This window comes from Lepidochelys kempii, chromosome 7, assembly GCF_965140285.1.
Source record: "Lepidochelys kempii isolate rLepKem1 chromosome 7, rLepKem1.hap1, whole genome shotgun sequence".
NCBI lineage: Eukaryota > Metazoa > Chordata > Testudines > Cheloniidae > Lepidochelys > Lepidochelys kempii.
The window spans coordinates 46245270-46257084 of record NC_136386.1 but is presented as its reverse complement, the minus strand read 5'-3'; the positions used below and the strand labels follow the sequence as shown (position 1 = coordinate 46257084).

At 49.3% G+C, this 11815-nt stretch overlaps 2 protein-coding genes across 6 annotated transcripts in view; both read right to left on the bottom strand.

Annotated features, from left to right (window-relative positions):
• Positions 1 to 1770, bottom strand: part of ACY1 (aminoacylase 1) — a 451002-nt gene extending 449232 nt beyond the window's left edge. Inside the window, exon 1 of the mRNA XM_073352547.2 lies at positions 1767 to 1770. The gene's annotated coding sequence lies outside the window, so the exon portion shown is untranslated. The remainder of the gene's footprint in view (positions 1 to 1766) is intronic.
• RAD54L2 (RAD54 like 2) overlaps positions 1767 to 11815 on the bottom strand; it is a 93622-nt gene continuing 83573 nt past the window's right edge. For 4 of the 5 annotated variants that reach the window (XM_073352534.2, XM_073352536.2, XM_073352535.2 and 1 more), the window contains 4 exons: positions 10829 to 11025; positions 9686 to 9775; positions 8279 to 8371; positions 1767 to 7954 (listed from right to left, as the gene is read on the bottom strand). In XM_073352534.2, coding sequence (XP_073208635.2) covers positions 6963 to 7954; positions 8279 to 8371; positions 9686 to 9775; positions 10829 to 11025 — 1372 coding nt within the window. In that variant the 3' untranslated portion in view covers positions 1767 to 6962. The remainder of the gene's footprint in view (positions 7955 to 8278; positions 8372 to 9685; positions 9776 to 10828; positions 11026 to 11815) is intronic. The other variant, XM_073352539.2, reaches the window with a different exon arrangement.

The window sequence follows — 11815 nt, the reverse complement described above, 5'->3', positions numbered from 1 at the left end:
CAGGGCAGACAATAGTTACCCCTTCCACTCCTTTCTTCTGAGGCAGAATTTTAGGACCTTGTGAACATCCACCACATGGAGTTGGCATAGCTGAGGCTTGGGACGAAAGGCACACGGGGAATTACACTGGTTCGTGTAAAAGGCAGAGCTGAGTTGACTATCAGAATAAGATTTGAGTCTAATCCCTCAAGGAAAAGTGGAGAAAGGTTCCTTAAGGGAAAGGGCCTGGAGTTTGCTAACGGGCAGGGGAAGGACATACTGGGTTTTGGAAGGAAATATGATGTCTAGCCATCCATTTGAATGAGGCTATAGGGGCCTTGAGAATGAGTGTTAGGTTCAATTGTTCACGGTGCGGGGTTCGTCAGGAACTTGTTGATATGAAGGTGGAGGACTATGTGGCATGTCTGCCTTAGGATGAAAGGGCTCTGAGGGCGCACGCCAGAACTAATTAATTCAGAGGAAAATCAAGGTAGTTGGGACAGGGGTGCAGAACAGGTCTATGCTGGAGTCCCCTCCCTGCAGCTTTGCTCTCATTGCCCTCACGCTGGGAGCAAGTACATAAAAGCATGACTGATTCACAGTAACAAAGGGAATAAATCCCTTGCAGTAAGTATTCTGCCCTCTTACTTGTACAAAATAATGGAGTGTTAATACCAAAAGTCCTCACAGCAGCCCGAGGATATTAAACATTTGCTGAAAAGAGGCGTGATTCTGTTGGGATTGTGCATACTTTGAGAACTATCCATTTTCACGTATCACCGATCAAAGTGAAATTTACCACAGCCCCAATTCAGCAAAGCACATGCTTGAAATTAAGTCCCATTGAATTCAATGGGAGTTAAGCACATGCCTATGTGCGTTACTGAATCAGAGGCCTGACATCCTAAATGCACCAGGCTTTGTCTCTCTAACTCCAGAACAATCAAACTCACTAAACCTCTTCCCAGCTCCCTGGCTCCATCAGCACATACATGCAATAATTTGTGAACATGCAAATCCAAACCAAAGTCATTTTAGACAACAGTCGCTGTTGTTTTTTTTAATTTTGAAGTTTATTTTACCAAAAAAAAAAAAGGAGAGAGAGAGAGCCAATCGGCAGTTATACCAACTTACAATTTATTGATTTTTTAAAAAATGACATGAAACACAAGTAAAAATAAATACATCATATAAACAACAAATTGTTCAAAGTCTCTGTTCTGGGAGATCAGTGAGCACGCTCCATTAGACAGAGAGAAGAGGGAAGCACATGTGTGCAGCCGGCCAACCGACCCACCCTGCTACAGTAACTCCTCTTTCTGATCACAAAAGACAGGCCACAAACTAAGGCGGTATTAAAAACAGAAAAAACAAAATAAAAAACAAACATCAAAGGATTAGCTCACGCTCCCCTATACAAGCAAATCTACCAGAGAGTTTCTGAATGCAAGCTGGATGGCTAACAATACAAGACCCAAGACACAGTGCAGCTTTGGGCAGCTGTTAGTGGTATTGTTTCAGTACAGGGGGAATAGGGTGGAGCATATGGGGATTTCTTCCCTCTATTCCCTCCACCCTACACAGTTGGTTGATCACCCCCCACTTACAACATCCTCTCCCTTTGCAGATGGGTTTCTTTTCCTTTTCAGCTTGCAAGGAGCCATTCCCAGTGTATCCTAGTTGGACTAAATTCCCCCCACCCTCCTTTCCCCTCAAATTTGGACTACCTGATCTCACTTGAGAGAGCAGAGAAGCACATTCATTGTGAATGGAGTTGCTGTATTTTACCACTTTCTCTTCGCAGAATGTCCACAGACCATGATTTTCTCTAATTTAGCAATTATTTGAAGTTATTAGCAAACATTTATCTGCTTACTGGTGCAAATGCCAATGGAAAACCAACCTGAATTTGCTCGCCAGAAGTATTCAAATGTGCAAGGTGAAGGGAGCTCTCCCATCAGTATTCACACTAGTGAAATTCAATCACATGATTGTTCCCGGAAAGCAAAGTGAATTCTTTCATTCCCAGCAAAGCTTGAGAGAAGCTTGTTTGGCAGTTTTCACCCAGCTTCATCCCCAGATGGCAATGGAACTGAATGTGAGATGCTCCATCCTGCAGAACTGCGTGAAAATACATTGCCCAAGACTGGACTGAGATTAGGTACATCCTAGAAAACTCACAGAAACATCACAGTTATGAGGTCACCTCTTCCCCTAATTCTGTCTTAGTGTCTTGTACTAGTACAGAGTGGAATTTGCCCTGATATCCCTGCTGCTCCATAAACTGCCATCTAAACAGTTCAGCCTAAGTAAGTAAAATCTACTTATTATAGTTAGATACTGACTGAAAGGGGCAGCCAAAGTACAACCCAAGGATTGCACAAGTCGCCAGGGCTTCTGTGCTCTGCCCAGGAATCTTCCTTAGTGTCCAAGTGCTTATCGGAGAGCCCCTGTTCTACTCTCAGTGTTATCTGCAGCACAAATATGAACTATAAGTTACTTTGGTCAGTCCATTTGGAGTCAGAAAATTTAACCGAGACAGCCCCATCACAGGGGATCAGGAAAGAAAAGAGAGGATCTATGTGTCAGCTAGAGAAAAGATAGGAGTCTGGAAAGGAGAGATCAGGGAAAGAGGGAAGACGGAAGGTTGTGGAAGAGGAACGAGGAGACTAGGGCCTGGTCTACACCTAAAACTTAGGTCCACCTAGCTACGTTGCTCAGGACTGTGAAAAATTTCACACCGTAGTCAGGTCGACCTAATCCCCAGTCAAGACACAGGTAGGTCAATGGAAGGATTCTTTCATCCATCTAGCTTCCCCCTCTTGGAGAGGTAGAATACCTACAGCAATGGAAAAACCCTTCCATCCGTGCAGGAAGAGCCTATACTATGGCGCTACAGCAGCACAGCTGTGCCACTGTAGTGGCTGTAACGTAGACATACCCTAGGTAAGAAAGTGTTGTGGAACAGGATTCAAAGAGGTCTCCATTGTCAATACCACCTCTGAATTTCCAAGACATTCTTGAAGATTATAACATCATCAGATAAAGGACTTTCTGATCTTCTATGCCAAAGTCATTAAATAATTCTGATTCCTGGTCTCTGTCATTAAACAGTTCTGATCCATGGTCTCAGTCTGCATTCTCTGCACTTCATGTACTCAGAAGCACGAGAAGCTGCACCTTCCTGGAAGATGTTGCACACCCAGTGGAACTCAGTGGTCAGCATCTGGGTGATGGGGGTTTCTTCAGCACTAACAGAAAACTAAGGGCAGAGGAAATCACCTTCACAAACCTTCCTTCACTCCAGGTGATGAGATCATCTCTCCCAAAGGTTGTGATGCCCCAAATCAATGGGGTTTCATCTTTAAACCACTAGCTAGCGTTTGGGAGATGACACATGGAAACTGGGAGGGTCTGTGGGGAAGGAGATAGTCTGGATTGAGCATTTGTCCGGATGGAGCAGGAAGGAGAGAGGGACCCACCCACCGAGTGCTGGCTGGGGTACAGGATGGGGGTTCAACCCAGGCACTTATGGGGCTAATTAGTCTCCAGCAGTTTATGGAGGATGTGCACTCTAAGCACTGAATGTACTACGAATAGACAGGAGGAGACAGAAGTTTGCCAGGGACAGAGAAAGGTCCCTGTTTACAAGAGTCAGTTTAATGCAGGAATCTGCACAATGCAAAAAGAGCATTAGTTTTGCTTGCTTTCTTGACTGAATACAAAAACCAGTGTTCAAAACAAGCACAATTTTAAACCTACTTGCTTGCAGAAAGTAAATATTCCATGTGAAACAACACTGTCATCCAGTGGCTGGGGAAGTAAATTACAGGGGTCCATTTCCTATGGCTATCAGAGGATCCATCAGTCTCCAGTTCCTATGGCTACAGGGCTTGGTTAAACTAATCCTAGGTGCACCTAATCCTGTGAGCAGAAAAATTCCCATATTCCACCCACCAAAGTGAGGGTGTGCCAGAGGCCTGCCCAATTCAGTACCATCCAAAGTGCCCTCCAGAGGCCTCTGGTACTTTCCTCGTGAGACAATGAGCAAAGTCTCTGTGAAAGCTGCTGCTATTTCAGGTACAGCATCCAGAACCATACGTTAACCTACTGTTTACAGTCAAATCTGTATGCCTCATCTGAGCAGAGAAAAGACACACAAAATGCCCCCATTACAAAGAACTAGCAGGATCATTCAGGTTAAAAGTGCCACCCTGGCACAAACAACGAAGGAACCATACTCCATGCCAAGGGACTCTGGTTAAAAGGTCTGCTCTAACCTAAATCAACAGTTGCCTTCCACAAATATTGTTTAGATTTCCCCCAGGTCTGAATCCTCGCTACTCTTGACAAGAAACCCCCTTGCCTAGGTCCGCTTCCCAAATCCACTAGAGCTTTTGAGAGCCTTACAGAGATACAACAGACAGCTGTGATACAATCAGCGTCACAGTATTTTGCATAAGATGGACACACAAACTGCAAAGGGCATGACTTACAGATGCAGCACTGTCAAGTGTTTGGAGTGGACACCATCAGTTAGTTTGCTTTGTTATTGGGTGAGGGGTGGAGTGGGGGGAAGGGGGAGTTTGTTTATTTCCATGGTACATCCAAAGACAAGCTGTTCAGAAGTTTGCTCAGAACCCCTCGGTTTTCAACTCCTAGGATACGTTAAAGAAGAAAGCACTATTTCAATGTTTGTTTTTAAAATAATTTGCATAGCTAAACTGTAGATCTAAGGCTTCTATGAATGGTGTGGTTACGTCTGACAGACAAGTTCCATTAAAACAGAGAAAGACAGAGAGAAAGCCCCATAACGTCCTACTTTTGTCATGGTACACACAAACACACACACACGCACCGCACCACCTTCCCTCGATAAAGCAGTTCCCCTTTCTTCACAGCTACCTTACACAATATGCCAGAATGCCTTGTCCCTCCCTCCTGAGCTGGTCTGAGTAGACCTCAATAACCGTACTGAAGCATCAGCCCTGGAGGTTTTCCCATCACAGGTTTGTGCCAACAGCTGTCATTGGTCCAATGGCATGGACCACTTTCCAAGGACATTCAGAGTCTCTCTCGTTCCCTGAGGTGGTGACACATAGGTCCAGATCCTCAAAGGTATTTAAGATTCTAACTTCCATTGAAGTCAACGGGATTTAGGAGCCTACATCCCTTCGAGGACCTGGGCCTTTGAGCAGGCATTGAGTTTCCAAGATTACTCAGCAGTTACCAGTGCATGAGCACGCACACAGTGGACAGGATGTCAGGCCATCTAGCTCAGGTGCCCAAACTCATGCAAATGTGGCATTTCAATGCCAAGAGCATGATTTGCCTGCAGACACCAAGAGCTGAACAGTCAGTGCAATTTACTCTCTGTGCTCTCGCTTTTCACTCTCATGTGACACCTCTCTAGTTGGGAAGGGCTGGAGCCCAGCAACAGCACTCCACATGTCAGCCAGGGGGTCCGTTAAGCCAATAGGAGCTCAAGCCTGCTGCCATGAGATCCCCAAGCCCACTTGTCATGAGCCGAGACTCCTTCTCTCTCTGAGAGATTGGTTAGCACGCTAACTTCTCAGCCGCCCAGCAAACACTGTGCCAGAGTGATCCCAACCCCAAGACCAGAGGTTTCTCATTATCCCTTGTACTGCATGGACGCGCCACTGTCACACGCTCCCCCAAAGGGGTGTATATGGCACAGGCAATGCCACATCACTGTAACAGAACCAAACAAGGGAGCTGGCTACTGGGGAACGTTCGCAGTTGGTCCTGCTTTCAGATTATGCTTTGGTCAAATGGTCATTATGTCTCGTCTCCCCCATACAGACAATCCACCAAGCAACCACTGCATTATGGAGGCCAGCAGGTTAGTTTTTCTTTTAAACAACAAAATTAATAAAATGTGGAAAGAAACTCCCCAAACAAATAAATATTTGCCTTCATGAAATAAATTAATGTCGAGATTCTGTGAAGGGGGCAGTTGCTCCGATCACAGAGTCAATGGAGACGGGCGCTGAGTCCGCAATGGTATCCCTTTTCAACCTGTCTTGCTGGCTGGGGTTGATAGGAGTCAAACTGATCCACCTGCTCCCACCCAGGCCTCCTCCTGGAGCCTGAGGGCACACCCCTCAATAGCCTGGTGTGGAGGCCATCACTGGAAGAGAGGGAGGAACTGGGAAAGTCCCCAGGATTGCCCTCGAGCCGCTATAAGATTTAAAGGATTCTTAACCCAACCCAGGCTCGAGAAGCCAGCACCAGAACCACAGGATCAACCTACTAGGGTCACTGCCTTCAGAGGGCTTCATAGAGAAGGCCCCCTGGGGGAGCAGACTGGAGAGTCATGCCACAGCTCAGCATTCCCTCCACTCCCCATCTCATCCTCCAGCAGGGGCCTGGTACGAGCTGTCAGATTATTGTGTTTTGAATTTTTAAGAGGATGAAAAACAAATTGGTTTTCACATGGACCCCCCCCACACACACATCCCTTGCCCTCCCCCGGTACACACACGACATATAGCCTGCTCCTCCCCTGCCCCAATTGAAAATGCTCATCAAGACCCTCTCCTGGGACATACTCCCACCCCGTGCCTCCTTGAGCGAGAAAAGTTCACAGATAAGGCAGTTTGTGGGAGAGGGAGCTCTTCCACACACAGAGATCAACCCAGTGTCTCCACGCCTGAGAAGGGGCACTGAATAGCAACGTCAAGGCTCCCTTTCGGACAACACAGACAGACAAACGGAAAATGCAGGAGAGAAAGCAAGGGAGGCACTCCTATGGTTTGCATTGCTGCCCCCCCACCCTTGCAAGTCCGTTCAGGTTTTGTTCTCCCCACCCTCCCTCCCCAATACAATGCAGATCCTTGACATCTAAAAACATCTCCTCCTCCAGCCCTGCTGCCATAACCCAGAGGTGAAATCCTGACTCCAGAAAGGTCCTGAAACTTTTGCCTCCTGGCTAAGCTGAGATCTAACAGGAACTGGGCCCATTATTTCCCTGTGATCTCTATTACATCGTCGTCTTTGTCTTCGTCATCATTGGAGCTGCATCCCACCTCTGAGGCCTCCTGGGATTCAAACTGAGGCACCTGGGACCGCAGGAGGCCCCCAGCCGGGTAGCCCGAATGAGGGGACATGTAGCCAGGGTAGGCAGACGCCATGCTCCTGGGAAGGCTGCTAGGCAAAACTGGGGCTGGGAAAGGAGCAAACATCCTGGGCTCAGGCAGGAGCGACTGCGTGAAGGGAAGCGAATAGCTGGGCAGCATCCCCGTCATAGAGGGGTTTAGCATGAACGAGGGGACGCTGGCGGTGGCTGAGGTAGCAGCAGAGGAGCTGGCGGTGCCGGCTGTCAGCAGAGGGTCAGTAGTCACAGGGAACACCAGCTGAGGGTCTGGTAGTAAATTGGGCAGCTGGTAGTAGGATGAGCCAGTGCCCATGTACAAGGAGTTTCCTGCTTGGGGGGGAAATGGATGGGTTAGGTTGTGGTTTAAAGAGATAGGGGGCATGGTGAACCCACCAGAGACTGGGTACCCGTGTTCGTACGACTGAACAGACGTTGGCAGGTGGCGCTTTTTCTGCTGCCGACGGGCTGGTTCCTCGGGGACAGAGGGTGAGGTCGACTTGCGCTTGTTGCCCCGTAAGTCCAGCACTGAGTGACCATCGACATTCTGGCTGGTGGCTGGCAGGGCTGAAGAAACCGACGGAGCCAAGCAATGGAGGCCCAATCGCTGCTCAGCTCCCCGGGCTGCTAAGGTGGCTGCGTTTTCTGTCCGGGCAGGGTGTCCATGCACAGTGTTAGTGCTGGGGGAGTTGTGGCGAGACTCCCGGGCAGCGGCTGCCTCAGCATACTGCTGCAGCTCACTGATGATCTCCGGGCTGTCGGGGGAAATGGGCCGAGTGAGCTCTTCTGTGTTAGGGAGCTTGGGTGACGAGGCACTGTGTCTGCCATTGCTTGTGGATTCCAGAGATGGACCCTGAGAGCCTGGAGGTGACAAGGAGATGGAGTGGGTGAGACAGAGAAGCCTGGAGAAACATCCCGGCGCTGGGAAAAGGGAGAAGAGGGGGGACTGAATAGACTCGGCATGGGATGGGATTGAGGGTGGGGGCTGCCATGGAATCAGCCAGGGAGGAGAGAAAATGTGGAATTTAAAGATGTGAGAAGAGAGGAAGCTCTTGGGCAGGGATATAAAGCAAGTCCCCTAAATACAGCCCTGGGGAAGACAGTGCAGTGAAACACCCACCACAGAAACCCAACAGAGGAGAGCACTTGGGGCGTGTATCCAGTGCAAGGATCTTCAGTCCCTACCTGAGGCAGCCGTTCGACGGTCTTCACTGCCCTTCGGCTTCCCAGTGGTCCGGATAGCAAAAATCCGCCCATCACTGGTGCGGATGTACGTCCCTGAAACAGACAGGGAGGAAGCAACTGGTCAGACACAGGAACAGCTCCATGCCCAGCTGCTGGCTGCCTGCCCCAGGGAAAGGCTGCAGAACTGGCAGGCAGGGAGAGAAAAGGGCAGCAGAGAGGACACACCAGCCCCTAATCCCCAAACACTTTGATCTCTCTCTCCACGTCTGTGAGCATTGCCGTCGGGCAATGCCAGGGTCACAGTGCTGTGTCAGTGGCCTACAGGTCCATTACAGACAGGCCAGAAGCACCCAAACTGTGCCCACTTGAGTGCTGGGCTGGCAACATGCCAGGAGCCTGCAGCCCACAAGCCATTTACCTAAAACAGAGCAGACTGTAAAACCAGCATGCAGCAGCAACAAGGGCAGCCACGGACCCCTGCAGTCAGGTGCATGCTGGTTCTCTCCTTTAGAGCCTGTCTCCAGTCTGTCCCTGAAAAATCCCTCCCTCTGCTTCTCTCTGTCCCAGGGTTACACACACATGTGGCTCTCTGCTGAATCGCTGCAGGACCCGAATTCCCTTCCCATGCTCCCTTTTCTCCCCCAGGGGAGTCAAACACATTTTCAGGTCACCATCTCTGCCAGTGGCAATGGCTGTGGTTCCACTTTTCCTTATGCAGCGCTGTTGGCGAATTTCAACGGCACTCAACTAGGCTCCATTCAAATAACTGAAACACAGAATCCCTGCCCCGAGGGCCCCAACTGATCACTCCTCTAGTGTTACAGCACTGCAAACAGGCCGACCCCTGGCCCATCTCTGAGAAACGATGCCTGGCCAGCTGCTCCACCATTGTTGGGAGAAGGCTTGTGTAAAGAGCTCGAGCTTGCAATACTCTTGAAAGGCGACAAGACAGACTCCACTGGAAGGGAGAATGTGCCACCACATCTCCTTACAGTCTGACCTGGGGCTCTGTCAGTTGCAACTTCTCCATTGGCTTCAACGGTCTCATAGGTCAAGAACTATTCATCCCCGAAACATGATAGGAGATTGTGTGTTAACATAATGAGATGGGCAACTCTGGAGCTTGAAATCGCTTCCATCTGCTTTAGAAGGGAAGGATGGAAGACCATTCCCTTTGGGGCACTGGCAGGAAATTACAGTATCAGTGGCCTGATCCCCTTCATCTCCCCATCATGGTTAAACCCACAACTAAAGCCTCTGTTTTTTCTGACTCTTCAAGCTTTGACGAAGCCTGTTTATTAAATGCATCTTGCAAATGCAGAGCACTGAAAACAGGAATTTGGGGGGATTTTAGTATATGAGGGCCAGGAGATTAGCAGTTACTTATTTCCCAAGTCAGGGATTTACCTTTAGTCCCTCGGATTATGTGGATGCTCTCACCAGCACTGATTCTCGCCTGCACATCAGTGGATGTGTTTGTGCCTGGAATCACAATATCTGATGGAGAAAGCCAGCATTTGAGAAGTTACATTATGGGCTCAAAAAAGAGTGGGAGAAATCCAGGGCTAAATTCCCTCAGCATCCAGCTAGCTTCCTCAATAAATTCTGCTACAAATGAGATCAGGGTTTAATTATGAGTAACAAAGAAGACATAAGAAGCAGAAGTGGAATCCCCTGGGACTGAGAGCTCAGGAAGGAGTGGGGGTCAGGGGAAATGAAAGGCAAGGTACCCCAGTACACAAGCCCCATCAATTAGAACACAGAACATGGGACTGGGCAGAGCACTGGAAGCCAGCATACCATACAGTGCAGCCAGCATACCTGGCTTTTGAAATATGTTTGGCCTGAAAGCTGCAAAGAGATCAGGGAGCTACAATCAGTATTTGGGGGCAGATTCACTGCCCTGTTTTAGTCCCTTAGCACACCTGTGGTGCAAAACCCACTGCTGGGGATTCTCCAGGTATGGAATCCATAACAGGCATAGAGGTGGCATAACTGGCTCCTACGCCTCCCTCCCTGGTAGGCAAAGGTTAGAGGGGGTAGGGAAAGTGAGTGGCTGGAGCCCACTGTACTCTGGCTGTCCCCAGCTGGTGTATGGTCCCTAGCCACTGTTGCCAGCTGGTGCAAGATAGCGCTGCTCTAACCTAGAACAGCCAGAGTTACTCTCTCTCCTCCACGCGGCAGGGGAGCTGTTGAGCAGCTGCAGTAGAGAACAGACCGCTCCCAGCCAAGCTGCTGCAGGGGAAGCAGCACCCCTCTTACCTCCAATCTGCACTAATGGATCGGATTCCAGCACTTCAGTTTAAACACCACAGCACATGCTTCAAGGGACACATCTCAATTCATAATCAGACACTTTCCTTCTTGACACAATCCCCCTCAAGGGGCTCATCCAGCTTCTTAGGCCACAGATGAGACACCATAGTTGTCTGGGACACTATTCTATCCCCGAGGGATGGACGGACTGCCTGCCTTCCATCTCTGGATCCCAGGACTCTGTCTCAACCAGCTGTGTTCTCAGGGGGACTTGGTTCCAAAGGAACGACTGACCTGTCGTGGTGACAATCTTCTGAACAAGGACACCAGCTCGCTGTAGATAGTTGATGGGGAAGTTGACAGTGGGGTTGGAACCAGATGCCGATCCCACGCCACCCAACGGGACATGCCGAGGCATCATAGGAATGGGGGTGGACTGAACAGGGCGGACGCTTGCCACTGGCTTGTCCTCGCCCTTGAAGACTGGTCGCCTAGTGGGAAGAGGGAAAAGGAGAGAGTGTCAAACGGAGTTATGTTCTTTTGGAAGGAGAGTCCCAACTGTATTTGGTTCCACCATTCTCAGTCATTCACATGGGTAATCGTGAGGCTCTGCACTGAGAAAATTGCTCATGGAGGCAGAAAAACCCCAAATGCAAAGCCCTGAAACTCTTTGCTCTGCTCCCAGTTCTGGAGAGAGGCAGTGGGAATCTCACTGCTCCAGGATCACAAAGAGAGAGTGAAGTCGCTAAAGTTTGATCTCTGAGTTAAAGCATAGGACTGGCCGTCAGGACTCCAGCCTCTATTCCTGACTGTCACTGACCTTGGGCAAGTCACTTCACCTCAGTGTCCCCATCTGTAAACTGGGGGTGCCTTCTCACCAATGGCAGAGACATGCAAGCAGCCAGCCAGCATTTGCACAGCACTCCCAGAGCCTCAGATTGGGCAATGCAAAGTGTTACGGGGAATTACACATGTTCCAGGTGAAGTGAAGGCAGATGATAGACACAGTGACTCTGGCTATTAGCCAGAAAAGTGGTGTGTGGGGACAGGTCTTGACACTTTCACTACCTGTCTGGATTCTGCATCTCTCAGTTTGATACTATGCCCATTCTCTTAGCCACAGCCATTGCAATCAGTGACACCCCCCACTGAGAAACGCTGCATGTGCCCCCAAGGCTGCAAAGGGAGCCTTCCTCCCTAATCAGCTGTTTTCCCCACCTTCCTTGCTTCATTCCCCTTCTTCATGAATCCGTATTTATAGTTGGCAGGGGAAGGAGAGGG